This window comes from Oryzias melastigma, linkage group LG7 (genome assembly GCF_002922805.2).
Source record: "Oryzias melastigma strain HK-1 linkage group LG7, ASM292280v2, whole genome shotgun sequence".
In the NCBI taxonomy this organism is placed as follows: domain Eukaryota; kingdom Metazoa; phylum Chordata; class Actinopteri; order Beloniformes; family Adrianichthyidae; genus Oryzias; species Oryzias melastigma.
This window is the reverse complement of record NC_050518.1, coordinates 13,074,586-13,089,490: the sequence shown is the minus strand read 5'-3', so window position 1 is coordinate 13,089,490 and position 14,905 is coordinate 13,074,586. Positions and strand designations below refer to the sequence as shown.

At 37.6% G+C, this 14,905-nt stretch overlaps 1 protein-coding gene across 2 annotated transcripts in view; it reads right to left on the bottom strand.

Annotated features, from left to right (window-relative positions):
- Positions 1–14,816, bottom strand: part of tmcc1a (transmembrane and coiled-coil domain family 1a) — a 41,350-nt gene extending 26,534 nt beyond the window's left edge. The window contains exons 1-3 of one of the 2 annotated variants that reach the window (XM_024292756.2): positions 14,665–14,816; positions 1,914–1,959; positions 694–1,615 (exon numbers count right to left, since the gene is read on the bottom strand). In XM_024292756.2, the coding sequence (XP_024148524.1) occupies positions 694–1,353 (660 nt within the window). In that variant the 5' untranslated portion in view covers positions 1,354–1,615; positions 1,914–1,959; positions 14,665–14,816. The remainder of the gene's footprint in view (positions 1–693; positions 1,616–1,913; positions 1,960–14,664) is intronic. The other variant, XM_024292758.2, reaches the window with a different exon arrangement.
- Between the last annotated feature and the right edge of the window lie 89 nt (positions 14,817–14,905).

Below are 14,905 nucleotides of genomic sequence, written 5' to 3'. Positions count from 1 at the left end.
TTACAACAACATACTCTGATTGCTTTCAGCAATCAGACAATAAAGAGGTAGGATAACATACTCTGATTGCTTTCAGCAATCAGACAACAATTACATCAATCTACTTTTGAACAGAAGGTGAGATGACAGTGACCTCTAGTGGCTGACCAAAATCCACAAATGAGGGAAAATAAATTTGTATGAAACTCTGCAATACAAACAGTGCACTTTTTTCTGAGGTGGTAATAATAAAACTAATTTTGCTGGTGAAAAAAATTAGTAAAACTTTTTACAGTGATAATCAAATTACATATAATGAGAGGTAAAGACTAAAAAGAAAAAGTGTGCCACAGAAACATTCACTTGTCCTTGGTGATCAAACTGATAGTGGTAAAGTTTGGATTTCTTTTCATGTAAATGTGCAGAGGTCAATGGCTGGCTTTTGTACCACAGAATTTACATTTTGGTAAGCTAGTAATTTATTAACTAAATGTTCTCTGAGATAGGATTATTTCGGGTTTTGCAGATTTGTTTTAATCTGTCATCATTTGGGAAAACCAGGGAACAGAAGTGTCAATCACTTCCCTGACTTGATAGCTAAACCAGTGGTAAATGTTAACGCATATGACCAACACAATCATTCATTTTGGCTGACTGCTCCTTGCAAATCAAATAGTTGTACAGACGAAGTGATTAATGACTGCTGTCACTTACCCTGTCTGTCTCCTCTGTAGACTGGTACCCTGATGACAGCCCCACATCTCCAGAACTGTATCCAGGTACAGGGCTGCAGGGTGTGGTCTCAGTAGTAGAGGAGGACCGTCGGCGGCTGGTGTGCTGCTGCGGATCGTGAGTGTAGCGGCGCTGTGGCGCTTGGGGGCTGCCTCTTAGAAGAGGATCCCGGTCCGAACTCGCCGACCCGGATCCTTTACTGCGCCGGCTTTGCAGGCTAGTCCCACGCCTTATCATGCCTGCAGCGGCTGAGGCCTGGCCAGCTGTGGAATGAACCACAGGACCAGAGAGGTGGTCAGAGTCACAGCAGCTAGACTCAAAGTTGAACCTTGGGGCAGAGGGGGAGGTGCCACCTGTGGACACCACAGAGGATGATGAGGAGGAAGATGATGAGTGGATGGTGGAACGAGAGAAGGAGAGGCTTTTACGCTGCAGCTGGAACAGCTGTTTCAAGCCCTGGCCAAGAAACCCCATACTTTCCTTGGTGTTTTGGCTTGTTTTAATGAAAGAATGCGGTTCTAAGTGAGTTAAAGCACTCTCTAACCCCAGTTCCTGTGAACCCCCTGCCATCGCTTTAGTTTCAGAATCTGAACCGGGGCCAAACCCCTCTTGCACCCTTTGACAATTGTCCCTCTGATGCATATGGCCCTGCTGACACCTCAGAAACAGCAGGGATGAGTTGTCCAATTAAACAGTCTGCTTAAGCCTCCCTCTGTATCTGTCAGGAATGCACAAGGTCAGGCTGGCTGACGACGAAAGAGAAGAACAACAGAGAATAACAGGGTACAGAGGAAAGCAGAGGAACTGGAGATGAGACTTTCTGATGGAGGTCGGGATCGGGTCATTTGCAGTCAGGGGGAGGATCCAAACTGGGAGCATGCATCTTTTTCACTCAGGAACTGGTCTGACACAAAAAAGAAAATCGATTATGTGACAGAGTTCTGCCTAGATTCACCAATCCTCATTCATTTTGCTGCGAATTGCGACCAGGTTTCATATGACCAAATTACCAAAAAAGATGGATGGAAATGTTAGTTTCATAATATATATATATATGTAAATAGTGTACATTTTCTTAAAAATAAGAAGCTTTGTGTAGGAAGGATGAAGAGGAATGAGATCACAAAGAAAGATAAAACAAACAGCAAAAAACAACAATTTGTTATCATAATTAACATCAGAGAGAAAAAAATCTCACTTACCATCGGCCCATTAGTCATCCTAATGCAGCTCACTCTTCTGGAATACCTACGAAAGAAAATAGTGAGAAACTAGGTCATATGTCCATCAGAATCACTGATAATGATTGCTTTATTTAACGTCATGATGTTCAATCTTCGGTCATTTCCTTCTGTAAATCAAGATTAGGTAGTTCACTTCTTTTAAAAAACACAATTAACATTGTTGTCTTGTGTTGAAAAAGCAACCCAGTTGGGTTGGAAAAAGAAATAAATTACCACTTTAATTAAACAAAGTTACTTTAAAATATTAGGCTTGATTACACAAGAAAAGTGATGCAAAGTATAAATAAATTCCAAGAGTCCAAAGACTTCGAATAAAGTAAAAAGTTATTACATTTCTACAACAGATACTTTATTTGCAAAGTTTTCCAGTCAGCTAAACATCAGGATGAGTCTCTAGAAAATATTGATGTTTGTTGAGGATCATTTCATCATCAGTGTCTTCAGCAATTCCAGGTTCTGCTTCAACATCCATAAACTATAAATTTAAGAAAAAAGAATCAAAAGAAACAAAAATTTCGGACAAGTTCAGCTTGGTGAATTTTGTGTCCACTACATGAGTTGTGCTAACTAATCATTTTTCCCAAAAGTTCTTCAACACTTTCCAGGTACAAATACATTTGAGTTCAATAGAAATGATTTTCTTATTAGACAATGATCAGTCAATTAACTTGTTTTTAGATATCACCAGCCGAAACACAGTTTCATCACACAAAAAAACATTCAAGGTATAAAGAGTTAAAGTCCCAAAAATTTGAAGTTTCTTTTGTGTCCCCCTCATGCTGAAAATTTGTGCACTTAAAATACATAAGTCGAAGGCTTTTAGGAATGAAACAACATATTCTGGCTTGTTGTCATGGCTCAGATCATCTTTTGATCCATTGTAAAAGCATTCCCAGTGGTCTTTTAATTATAATTATGCCATTTTTAGCCAAAATCAAAAAATGTTGGTCATTTTCTAGGATATAGTTTCAGCAGAGTGGCAATAGTTCACTATAAATTCACCTCTTAAGTTGTGGGGAGCACCGTTGGTGCAGAGAAAGTCCACCCACTCTTCCCAACAAAAAATTAAATAAGCCCATGTCTCCATCCAGCATATGTACTTACATACCTTAAAAAAAATCCACTCAATCATTCCCTGACCAAACACTAGTGTTTCAGAGTGGCTGCAGTCAAAGGAGGTAAGATACGACTTTCAGTCTCACTCCCTTCCAAAGGAGCTTTTTACTACCCCCAAAGATTTCCTTTGTGCACATTCTGTCAGAATTTCAAGTGGCTATTTTCTTCAAATAAAAGCTAACATTCTAGTGTCACTAAAAAAAATGCACCAAACTGCATGGCTGGAAAGGAGTTTGTGACCAGAGCCAGCACATTTACTTTAGACAGACAGTCGGGCATGCAGCCAAAGCTGCCCTGTGGCATCAGTAGCTTCAACAATTCATGATAGCAAGGAGAGAAGCAGCACCATTCAGAGCCTTGAGGGGCATCAGTTCAACCCCGTCTCTCAGTAAGATGTACAACCATCAAAATAGACGCGGTTGAGCAACAAAAGCATTGTAATCCATTCCAGGAAAAGCTCCGTTTGTGCACGTAAAACAGTAGTATTTATTGTTTGTGGAAGGTAATCCTTAATAACCTTTTCCACTTAACTGAAATCCTCTGGCTGGGAGATAGTGACTTGTTTAATTCTGCCTGTGTGTTTACAAAGCAGCAAATGTGCCAAATAAAGACAGAGTTTTAATCAGCTTCTCTTCCATTAGCTCGCTCCTGTTTTAGGAAACGGCTGTGTTATCTGTACATTTCAAAGTAAAACTGACACATATTTCACATGCACCTGTGCATTTAAACCACCAAATTTTAACAAGCTAAAGTTTATTGTCATTTTCAAATATGACACATGGTGGAAAGCCATCCATTGTTAAGGCGGTGCAAAAACTTGATATGGTTCTCACCAAAATGAAACAAGTTTTGACTCCTGCAGCAAATCATTCCTGGATTTAGTTTGTTGTTGCACCAAGTAAAGTGCCTACGGAGCTAAGAGGGCGGCTCTGCAGCATGGACAGTCACATACACCAACTTAAGCAAGACATTATAGAATTCATCAAGGCAAGAGCAAATTTATAACCAATAAATACATGCAGATATTTTTTGAACTCAAGTGGTGGTAAATCAAGAAAATCTCTCCTCATCTCGAGTAAAACTCTCTTTTGATAATGACATAAAAGTCATCTTGGCAGGCAAATAACTCAACTTAATTACATTTGAATGTAAATTACCCTTTGCTCCGGCATCAATCACACAACACCTGACTAAGCAACAAGGATAAATGACTGCTATGATTAACAACTATAGGCTGCTGCATGGGAGCTGGTTAGTGAAGGAGATAAAACTTAAGTTAATCTTGTCAAGAAGCTGGCTCTAACCCTTAGGTCCTGTCCTGGCTCATGTGCCCAATCCTCTGTGTCCATAAATCCCCTCCCTCATCCCCGAGTTGATCCTAACCCCGGATTGGATGCTTTCTTGATTGCCTGTGGTTTTATAGTGAGGCCAAATCCTCTTTTTGAAGCCTTTAGAGGACAATGCTTCATTGTTGCACTTAGTGTGCATGCCTGTATCTGTGCTTAGTTTAGGCAAGTCTTGATGATCCACCTAGATGAAGTGATGATGCAACCAGGCCAGATGGATTATAAACGACAAGTGTCCTGTTCTAAAGTATTTAATTTCATGACATGTTGTTAGACTACCAGGAATCTCCTAATGCGAAACACAGCACAACTGACAATGGAACATATATTGAAACACAATTTTAATGTAATGTTGGAAAGATAGTTTTCTTCATAAAAAAAGCTAAAAAAATAAAAAATGGCAGAGATAAAAACTATCTGTGGTTGGATGTTGAAGACTAGCAGAGTTGGAAGCTCATGTGAGTTGGCATGTTTATCAGAAATGTCCTAATACTGTCAAAGGTACAGGAGAAACAGCCACCCGGACAATGACCTTAGTGAAGCTGTGGCACAACTGCCTACTTGGTGTAAATGAAAAAATACAATAAAATTAGGATTTGCAAAGAGGTTCTCAAAAAAAAAAAGTATCCTGTGATAATATTAAGGTAAATGTGTAATTATTGTTGTTATTGTCATTACTATTGTAATGTATCTTTGCAATGCTTTTTTTCATCCACTACATATAGGATTAAAAAATAAAATAAATCTTTACTTAAAAAATAAATGTTAATATTGATTCATAAAACCCATTTTTTTAAACATAGTTCTTTTTTAGACCAAAACTGCCCTCAGCTAGTTTTAAATGTAAGGATTTAATATAAAATTGAATGGTCCACTTTAGCAGCTGGATGAGACTACTCTAGTGTGGGTCCTTAGGCAAGATCCTTCATGCTACTGCCTAACTATGTAGCCACACAAACCTTTGTCATGGGAGGGATCACACATCAATGTAAGGGTAGGGTCATTTGGACCCCATAAGAAAGCATGAGGGTTAAGTCGACCCACTGTTAGCATCAGCCGTCCTATGGGAAATCCCATTGTACATTAGCATCAAGCTAGCGGACTTTAGCATTATGTGCTAGAACAATCTCTGCTTCAATGGATCAATTATTGTTCTATGAAGCTTAGATCACTTCATATAGATTAATCAGTTTTATAAAATCAGTCCTATTTACAATTAATTGTTATAAAATTAAAAAAAAAATCAACTGTAACCCTAAAAAACAAAACTATTCAATTCAGAATTTTGGCACTAACACCCATTCTAAGATATAATGTTGAGTAATGGCTGACAACAAAAACGTAAATATACACAGAGATTTGGTACAAAAACGACAATAAATAATAATAATTCCAAAAAATGAATCAAAAAACGTTTTAATTTATTACATTTTTTTATTTATACTAAACTTACAAAACACATTATTCCTCTTAAAAGGGGAAAAATTATGATTATTTATTAAACAATCAAGGGCTAAAGTGCTATGCAAAGCAGATTTTTCTTTACAAAGTATGTGATACACTAAATGTAACATTCATTTGTTGCCTATAATATTTTAAAGGAGTTTTTTCAGCAGACAAGGTTTCCTGCTCCCTGGATTAATTTTATCTTCATGTTAGCTAGTCTTAATTTACTTTTGATGTGAGATGAAGATAAAACATGGCCTTGAACACACAATCTTTAGTTGTTTTTTTCTTTTTGAACCAACAGTTGGTTAGTTCAAAACACAGTCACAGCTTCAACAAGCCAATGCTGTGTTTCCAGAAGAGTCTGCAAGCTGGCATGGAATAGATCGCTCTTTGTTTCCTGTGAGCCACACGCAGGCCCATCACTGCTCTTTGTGCTCTGCCTCTTTCACTGACAGGCACACATCAATAAGAGCGGAATTAGGCCAGAGAGTTCTGTCCATTGGGTTTATGTTTGAGTGCATGGACAAAATATGTGTCTTTTTTTCTGTCAGACTGACTGAAAACACAAGAATAAAGGCGGATAATACAAAAAAATGATATGGTGTGGCAACATCTACTTAAGTATGAGTGTTTGTGTTGCCTTTAACCCATGGAAACTGGACTATATCTCATTCAGCAGCTGCATAATGACGGCAGAGCCAGGAAACAGGAACAATCGTTATTGTAGTTCTGTGCGTGCATCTGTGTGTGCGTGGCTGGAGGCAGATAATAGCAGAGTTGTTCAAATTGGCACAGTGAAAGAGATGACTTCAGCGGACCACACCAACTGTCATAAGAAGCAAGTTTTCCCATCTGATACAAAATGAGAAAAAATACATATAAATGGTGCACAAGAAGAAAAAGAGAACATTCCAAATAAAAGCAGTCCTCTTTTGTCTGACTCTATCAGGTTTGGCTCACAGAGTGTGTCTGCATGAGGAGGTGCACAACAGGTAGCTACTTACAAAAGGCAGGGACAGTGTTCTGTTGTGAAAAATGAAGCCCAGAGGGAGGCCCTGATGGCAAAGTTGTGCTCAGCTTTCCAGGAAAGGGACATACGATCATTTAGTCTCCACATAAGTAAAAAATGAACATAGGGGATTCAGATGGGATGTAAATAACCTATTAAAGCATCCAACTATTTGGAATTTATGTGTTTTTTGTTGGAACAAAACATTGGGCCTGTCATTATCTAGTTTGTAAGGTAAAATTTGACTGCATGAATTTCGAAATAAAGATTCTAAATAAGGGTCAGGTTTTCTAATGTTTTATGTGTCTTCAGACTACTGGTTATGATCATTATTATCCTAATCTAAAGTTGCTTTATGACCACTCATCTATGGTAACTCTCGACTGACCTTTGGCATCATTAAAGCACTTTCAGACTGTAAACAAATGATAAGTGGACTGATATTTTTCTTTCAAATAACTCTCAGTATAGAAATGAATATGAGGTAACCCAGTAGATCAGCATTTCCTCAAATTCATTAAAGCCTTGTCTTTGCCATCAACAACTTTGAAGTAAATTAAAATGAGAAAAGCAGAACTTTCCTAAAAATAGTTTTAGCCATTCCAAGTGTTAATACTAATCTGCAATCTAAGAAAAAGAAAGTGTTAAACAAAAACAAAAAAGTTATCTTTTTTTTCATTTTATTTCTTACAACCAGCACTCCTGCTTTGGTACTCACAAAATATACCCAAACTTCTAATGTACAGTAATTTTCTTTATTTTAGTAGTAAATTGAAAGAGAAACTAAAAAACTATGTGTAACCATTAGTCAGGTCTTTGTCACCTTTGAGATATAATAGAAGATGTAAATAAATTAGAAGGTCAACCTGCATGTGACTAATTCATGCAGCTCCTGCTACACAATTTAAGTAACTTCTTAGCCTGTATTTGACCGGTATTAAGACATCACAATGGTTTGATTTGCAGCCACAAACCCATCAGTCTCTATTTAGTTAATCCAGATGTACCGGTATGTCCTACAAACAAGTCTGTAACATGAAGGGTGCATAAATGAAGTAATTTGCAAAATCCTGATACAACCTCCTGGCCCTGCCTCCACAATGAATGGGCCACGGGGCAGATGATCAGTGGCTACCACCAATGAGTATCAGATGTTAAAGTGCTCTAAAAGGTGAAATGAAAATTTGGAGGTCAGAGACTGTGTCTAGGTTTATTGGGAGATGGTGTCCAAGTGCCCTCCTACCAAAGAACCCTACATGTCTAATATAGGGCCCTTTGGAAGAGCCAGGAAGGGGTCATCCCTAAGGGGGAGGTCTATTCCACACCCTTAAGCACTAGGCTCTCAATGGGAGGGGTTCTCAATCAGTCTGGGGTGCTTGACTGACTGGAGCTGCTCACAAGGGTCTGTGTAGGTGTTCCAGACAGCCATCCTGCCAGTAAACCCCATCTTGCCACCTACCTAGGACAAGACTGACAGCCAAACAAGCCCTCCAATAGACCCGCAGGATCAACAGGCAGCACTCAGAGAACACGTGGGTCCAAAAGGGCAGCCCCTGACCCTGGTACAGAAGAACCTGTTAGGGGCAGCCCTAGACTCTTGTACAGACGAACCTGTTAAGGGTGGTTTTAGACCGAGGCTAAACTTTCAAGACACCCAGGAAGAAACAGAAGCATCAGGTGCTCTACTGAGTGTGAATCAAACAAATAAGCATCATACAGGCTACCAATACAAGTTAATTTAAAAGGATAGTTCAACTGGTCTAGGTTACTTGTGTTCAGATACCATGTTACAATTTCACTTTACGACATACAGTTTACTTAAATAAGGTTAGAAAACATGACAGTGATATAAAACAGAAGTGAGGTCTGGGAGTGAATGCTCATCTCATGCATGTGGCATTCTGGAGGGCTTGTGTATAGTGCACGTTTTGTTTGTGGAACAACTCTCAAGTGGAACATTGACAAATCTGTGCTGGACATCACACCAAGTGCATGTACAACCAAGAGATAATGCCTTTATTAAACTGTAACAACATAGAATTCAGAATAAGTGTTTCTAACCAGTAAAAGCACTAAAGGTTTTATTCTCATGCTGTTTTATTGAATGAATATTTCATTAGAGGCTGTTAGGACAGTAAATTAATTTATCAGAATATGAAATACAGTTCAAACTCTTCAAAGTGCTCCTACTTAGAAAGTTGATGAGTGTTTAACAGTGTTCATTCCGTTCATATTTCAACAGCTATGGAGAAGCATCATCAAATGTCATCTGGCGGGAAACCACCTACATACCAAGCGAAACCCCACACCAGAGATTGTATCAGGGTCACACAGCCAAGACAAAAAGAGCAAGGCATTGCATTTGGGGTTAGTGCTGACTTTGCACAACAGAGGGCAAAACCCTACAGAAAAGGAGATTTGATGCTTTAGGTTACACCTAGTGGGATTCTTTTATTATTAAATTTAAACACCTACATAAATAACTTTTCAACTAAATCTCCAGGCTCAGGTAACCTGACACCCCTCTATTTCACCTCTGAGGTTGATGGAGATCAGCAGGACCAAGCTTTACTCTTGACGCCAACTCCAACTGTGACACTTGGCTCAACATACAGGCTTTGGATCAACATTGGGTCCAGAATCTGAGACAATAATCTGATTTATAGGATAATATTTCTTTGTTCTAAAGATATGAGATTAAAACTTCCAACAAAACATAAATGATTCAATTGTTGTCTACTTGATAACCTTTTAATGCCAGATTCTTGAAAATTCACTTTCACATAAAGTTGTCTATATTAGAGACTGTTGATTCCAATCAGAAGTTTTGGTTTTAGTTTAAGAGAGTTACAGACAGATGGCAGCTTCAAGTTTGACCAGATCTTTTTCCAAATCAATGCCATGCAACAGTATCAACCACATATGCACTGCAAATTTGCTGAGCAAACATTATGTGGAACATCATAGCATTCAACAGTAAAGCTGGAGAAAACAATGCCAGTACCTGAAAGGTCTTTAGCCCTCATTTCACTGTTTAGAAGCACAATCACATGTGTAAAAAAAAAAAAAAAAAAAAAAAAAACACACAAAAAAAAAGCTCAACATGTTTTACGAGGCTTTAAAACACAAAGGTAACTAACACCTAAGTGACTCTGTGCTCATTTTTTAGAGCACGGATGTCAAATTCACTTGTACAGGGGGCCAAAATCCAAAACACACCTAAGGTCACGGGCCAAATAGGGTTAACATTTATTGAACACACTAAAACTAAATTTTAGCTTTAGTGTTATTTATTTTGCTGAGACAGTCAAATTCAAGAACACCCACAACAGAGCCAATGGAAAAGCAGCAATCAAGTTAATAAAAGTAGTGAGACTAGTATATTACATACTGCTTAGTATAAAATGCACACATTGTGCTTCACTCGCTGTAATAAATAGCCTTTGGAAAATGTACAGATCGAGTTTAATCTTTTTGACCACCAACACCTGTACTCTGTACTCTTGTAAGCAGGTTAATCTGTTTAATTTGCTGACAATTATCTATGAGTGAAAAACAAGAAGGATAAGTGTGGGAGATCCTGCAACAAGAGGGCAAAATTCATTTTTGCTGTTGCTCTTAACCAGTTATTATTCATTTGACTGTTATAGGCACAGATCAATGCAGGCCAATTGTGGATAAAGGCAAAACGAATGAAAATAAATGTTATTTTCTTTTAGTTTGCTCTGGGCCTGAAATATAATAAATGATACAGAATATTTAAATTGATACCTTTGAATAGGTATGCTGTGCAAACTGTTATGCTTTTACAATAAAGGAAAGTTGTAGTTCAGGAAGCAAGAGCAGAGACATATTAGCTTTTGGAAAAAGAACAGTTAAACTACCAACACAAGACATTTTACCAAAGCATATGACAGAGATTCCACTAAAACTTTTAAAAAATGATCAATTTGCTAAACTTATATAACAGTTCTCATACTGGTCTCTGAGAACTTTCACAGCAAAACAGACATATGTGAAACTTGTGCAGTGCTGCGCTCTTTTCTGCAAGAAGGGATCAGAGAGAAGCAGGCAGCTTGTTGCCACTAGAAACCGAAGCCTTTATAAAGGAATCTCACCTTCACTCTGGTAGTGTGGGAGTTAGAACGAGCAAAAAGAAAAAAACAAAAACAAAAATAAGCCACTGAGTTCAAAGTTGTTGCATGGATATAAATGTATGCAACAACTAATATTTTATAAATATAATCATGTTCTTTCTAAATAGATTTAATTAAAGGTTTGTGCTGATGTGTGATGAAATTATATAAAAAGTATGAGAGTAAGAAGAAATGCATGAAAGAGAAGGACAGTACTAGTACTGCATGTTCACTTAGTCATTTCCTGACTTGTGACTCAGAAAATGCAAGTACATCAGAGATTTTTAAGTTGGAAAACTAAAGTAATTTCTAAATGTTAATCTGTAAATTTCTCATTATTGTAGCCAAGCTGCTTTTCATTAAAAGTATCACGAATCAGTATTACATTAGTTTCATTTTACTTCTTCTCTAATTCGTGCACAATTTAGAGCAAAAAAGCAAAAGAGGAAGCAAATAGAGCAGAATAGCAACAACTTCTTGATTTCTCTGTCATTAAAAGCAAAAAAATATCCCACATAACCACAAAAAACTGAAATAACTTGAACTGAATAGAGCAAATAGTGACGACCCTCTGGCTGGGAAACAAACTGATTCATACATTTAACAATATGTCATCTAATTACATTAACTTACTGACTAACTAGGAGTACAATTCCATTTCCAAGCACATTTCAGAATGACAATGCTGAGATTCATCAGGCTGGAATAGTATAGGGCTGACTCACAACACATTTTCACACACTACCAAAAACAAGGAAAATGTAGAATCACTAATAATTTAAAGTTTCATCATTAGTTTAAGAAAAAAATGCTTCTTGTGCAGTTTTTTATTCCAGTTTTTCCTTTTTTAGTGTCATAAAATGAAAAAATAATTGTGCAGGAAATTTTTATTAGTATTCACTTTTTCTAATCTGAATACTTAAAATGTAGCTCTGCTCAAGTGGTAAATTTTAAGATAAAATAACTTGCTAAACTGTCATTTTAATCTGTTAAAAATTAGCAAATGAATACAAAAACTTAATAATTTAAGACACATTTTCCTTTGATAAATGCTCAAATTGGGGGAATATACAGTAAGCCATGTCAAACGACCACCTTGCCTCGGGCTCTATAAAAATCATCCCATAGCAGTTTAGAACCAATGGTTTTGATTCATTATGGCTCAGATTTTAACAGCAAAAGAGTCATGTTTTTGGATTAACAGGGGGGTGCACCCTTAGATATAGCCAACAGAGGTTCAAACTTTACTTTGACCAGCCCAAATGCCTTTTCAAAACATTGAGCTGGGCAGAAAAAACTCCAGTTAGCATCCTTATCTCACTTCAGGGTTAATTTGGTGACATCACAGCTTATCCATTAAATCAATGGTTCATACAGATTCCAACTTGGTGTCAAAGTGGTGGAAAGACAAATGCTTTCCTAAAATTACTCATTTAGGTTGCATGAAATGAATATTCTAACTAGCTAAAACATTTTGACAATGATGTTATAAAATAAAAATAAAAAATTAAGAAAACTGTCCATGGATTAAAAAGGTCTGGCTGGTCTTGTAAAAGTCCTCTGTGTTCTGTAGTCCACATAAATGTCTATTGAGTTTGCTTTTTAATTTATTTTTCTTTTTACCAGATTTTTCTTTGGGGAGCTCCTTGTCATCTTCTTTGAACATTAATAAGCTGTTTTAGAAACGGTTGCCAAATACAGAAGGAAAATGTAAAAATAGCGTTTAAAAAAATGCAAGACGTACATTTTCCCAGAAGACTATGATGTTGCAAGCAATGGTTTTTCGTGTGTCTTTCAGAGGCTTAAAAGTTGCAATTGATCTTTTTTATAGCATGGGTTCCTATAATACATATTTCTGTTTGTGAGTGAAAGATGTTTGCTTCCATTTTTTTTAAATTTCTGCATTCCCTTTGTTTCTATATCTTTTCTCCATTAGCTTATAAACCGAATGCTAATTAAGTTATATTTAGTCAAATATTAACAAATTATTACAGCCAATCAGTCAAGTGGATACGTGATATCGCTCGTCGGTAGACAATATGTACATTCCGCATTTTTATGAAAACTTCTATCAATTCATAATTTTTGTTTTTCTTTTTACAGATGCAAAATAAATCCAAAAAAACAAAACAGTTGTTATAAACAAAACAGGGTAATGAAAGGCATCATTCTTTTTTAAACCAATTCATGTCATCTGATTGAATGTCTTAGTCAAACAGGGAGAATTAAACCTCTCTGACTGTCAAATGAAACTGCAGTGCATTGTGTTAATCATGAAATCTCATATCTATAAGCACTTCTTCACCCCTTCCAGTACTGAGGAGTTACACAACTACATAAGTACATTTCAGCAGATGGGCATTGCTGTCATTCAAAACCACATGGCGTGAGCCTGCACGCATCATTCATGCAACCACAAACACACACAAAAAAAATGACTACACTTATACGAAGATTTTCAAATCTAAGCCCAGTCCTAATAATAAAAAAAGGAAGGACAAAAATGCAAGTGCAGTATGTGAAGGAGGAAGAGGAGGAGGAAGAGGGCAGCGTCATCATGGTGGTCTGACCATCAGAGTGAGATGTGAATGGCTGTGTGTGCAGCACCCTGAAGGGGCAGCCAAGCTCTCAGCCACTTAGCGGGGTAAGCTGAACAGATAGTGGGATACATTGTGACAGGCCAGACCGTTCCAGCCCTGCACATCCCTGCACAGATGGAAGTAGTTATCAGAGGCGGATGCAAGTGGATGAAAGCAAACCTGTCGGTTTAGTCACAGCGATGCAGCGATTCCGACCAAAGGAAAGTAACTACATGCCACTTCAAGTCTACATAAAATCAACAAACAAACAAACAAAAAAACTCTCAAAAGTGCTGTGGCATAATGGTTTCTTCTGGAAACGTCCCAGATGTATGGTGCCAGTATGGCTGGATGATTCTATAAACACTAGTGATAAAAAAAAGAGGTGCTGGGAGGAAAAGCTACTTTTTGAAGATCACTTGGCTTCAAATACAACACAAAAAAAAAAAAACAGACATCCATCTTTAATCAGACCATAATGGTAACTTAATAAGAGAACATTTTACTCAAAAGAGCAACAATCACATTGTTGCCAAACTTTAAGAATCAGGACTAAACATTTGTCCCGATGACACATGGTTCTGCACCAGCTGCCAATATCCCAAATGAATTAGATTGTTATTAAAGCTAAAGCTGCCTCTGACGTCCAGCAGTTCAATGCTACCACAAAAGTGTTCAGCATGATGAAATGCCAGTAAATAAACTACGATGACACTGCAAGGGAGAAGTATAAGGACCGTTACGAAAGATGAGCCTGACAATTGCCTGCTGGGTAACACAAAACGTACTTTAGAAATATTAATAGAGGCGCTTTTGCTACATGTATAAAGAGTTCTTGAAATTAAAAATAAAATTCAAAAACACAACAATAATATTTATTGGCGGACAACTGTTTCTTTGCGGCAGCAATGTGTTAGCGGACTCAGGTTGACAGTCCCGTTACTGTGTCATTTGAACATATGCAGTTAACGGTTGACATTTTACGGACGACTCATGAAGAAACTCGGCAGGCATGTTTGAAAAAAACACAAAATAATTTCAAATATGGTGCTCAAAAACGCATTGAACACTTACATGGGTGATAGCAAACTGTTGGAGCCGACACAGACGTTCAGCGAGCGACAAACCTCCTCCGAGCCTCTGGGTGCCGTCAACACCACGGGCCGCCCTCTGTGTTCACGCTTCACAGCCCCCTTTCTGACGTCAGGACGTAAACGGAAAGGGGAAATCAAAGATTGTATTGGCATAAGACGACTCACTCTTCCACTTTCTACTAGCTTGGTACCTTTACATTATTTGTAGTAGTTTCTAATGA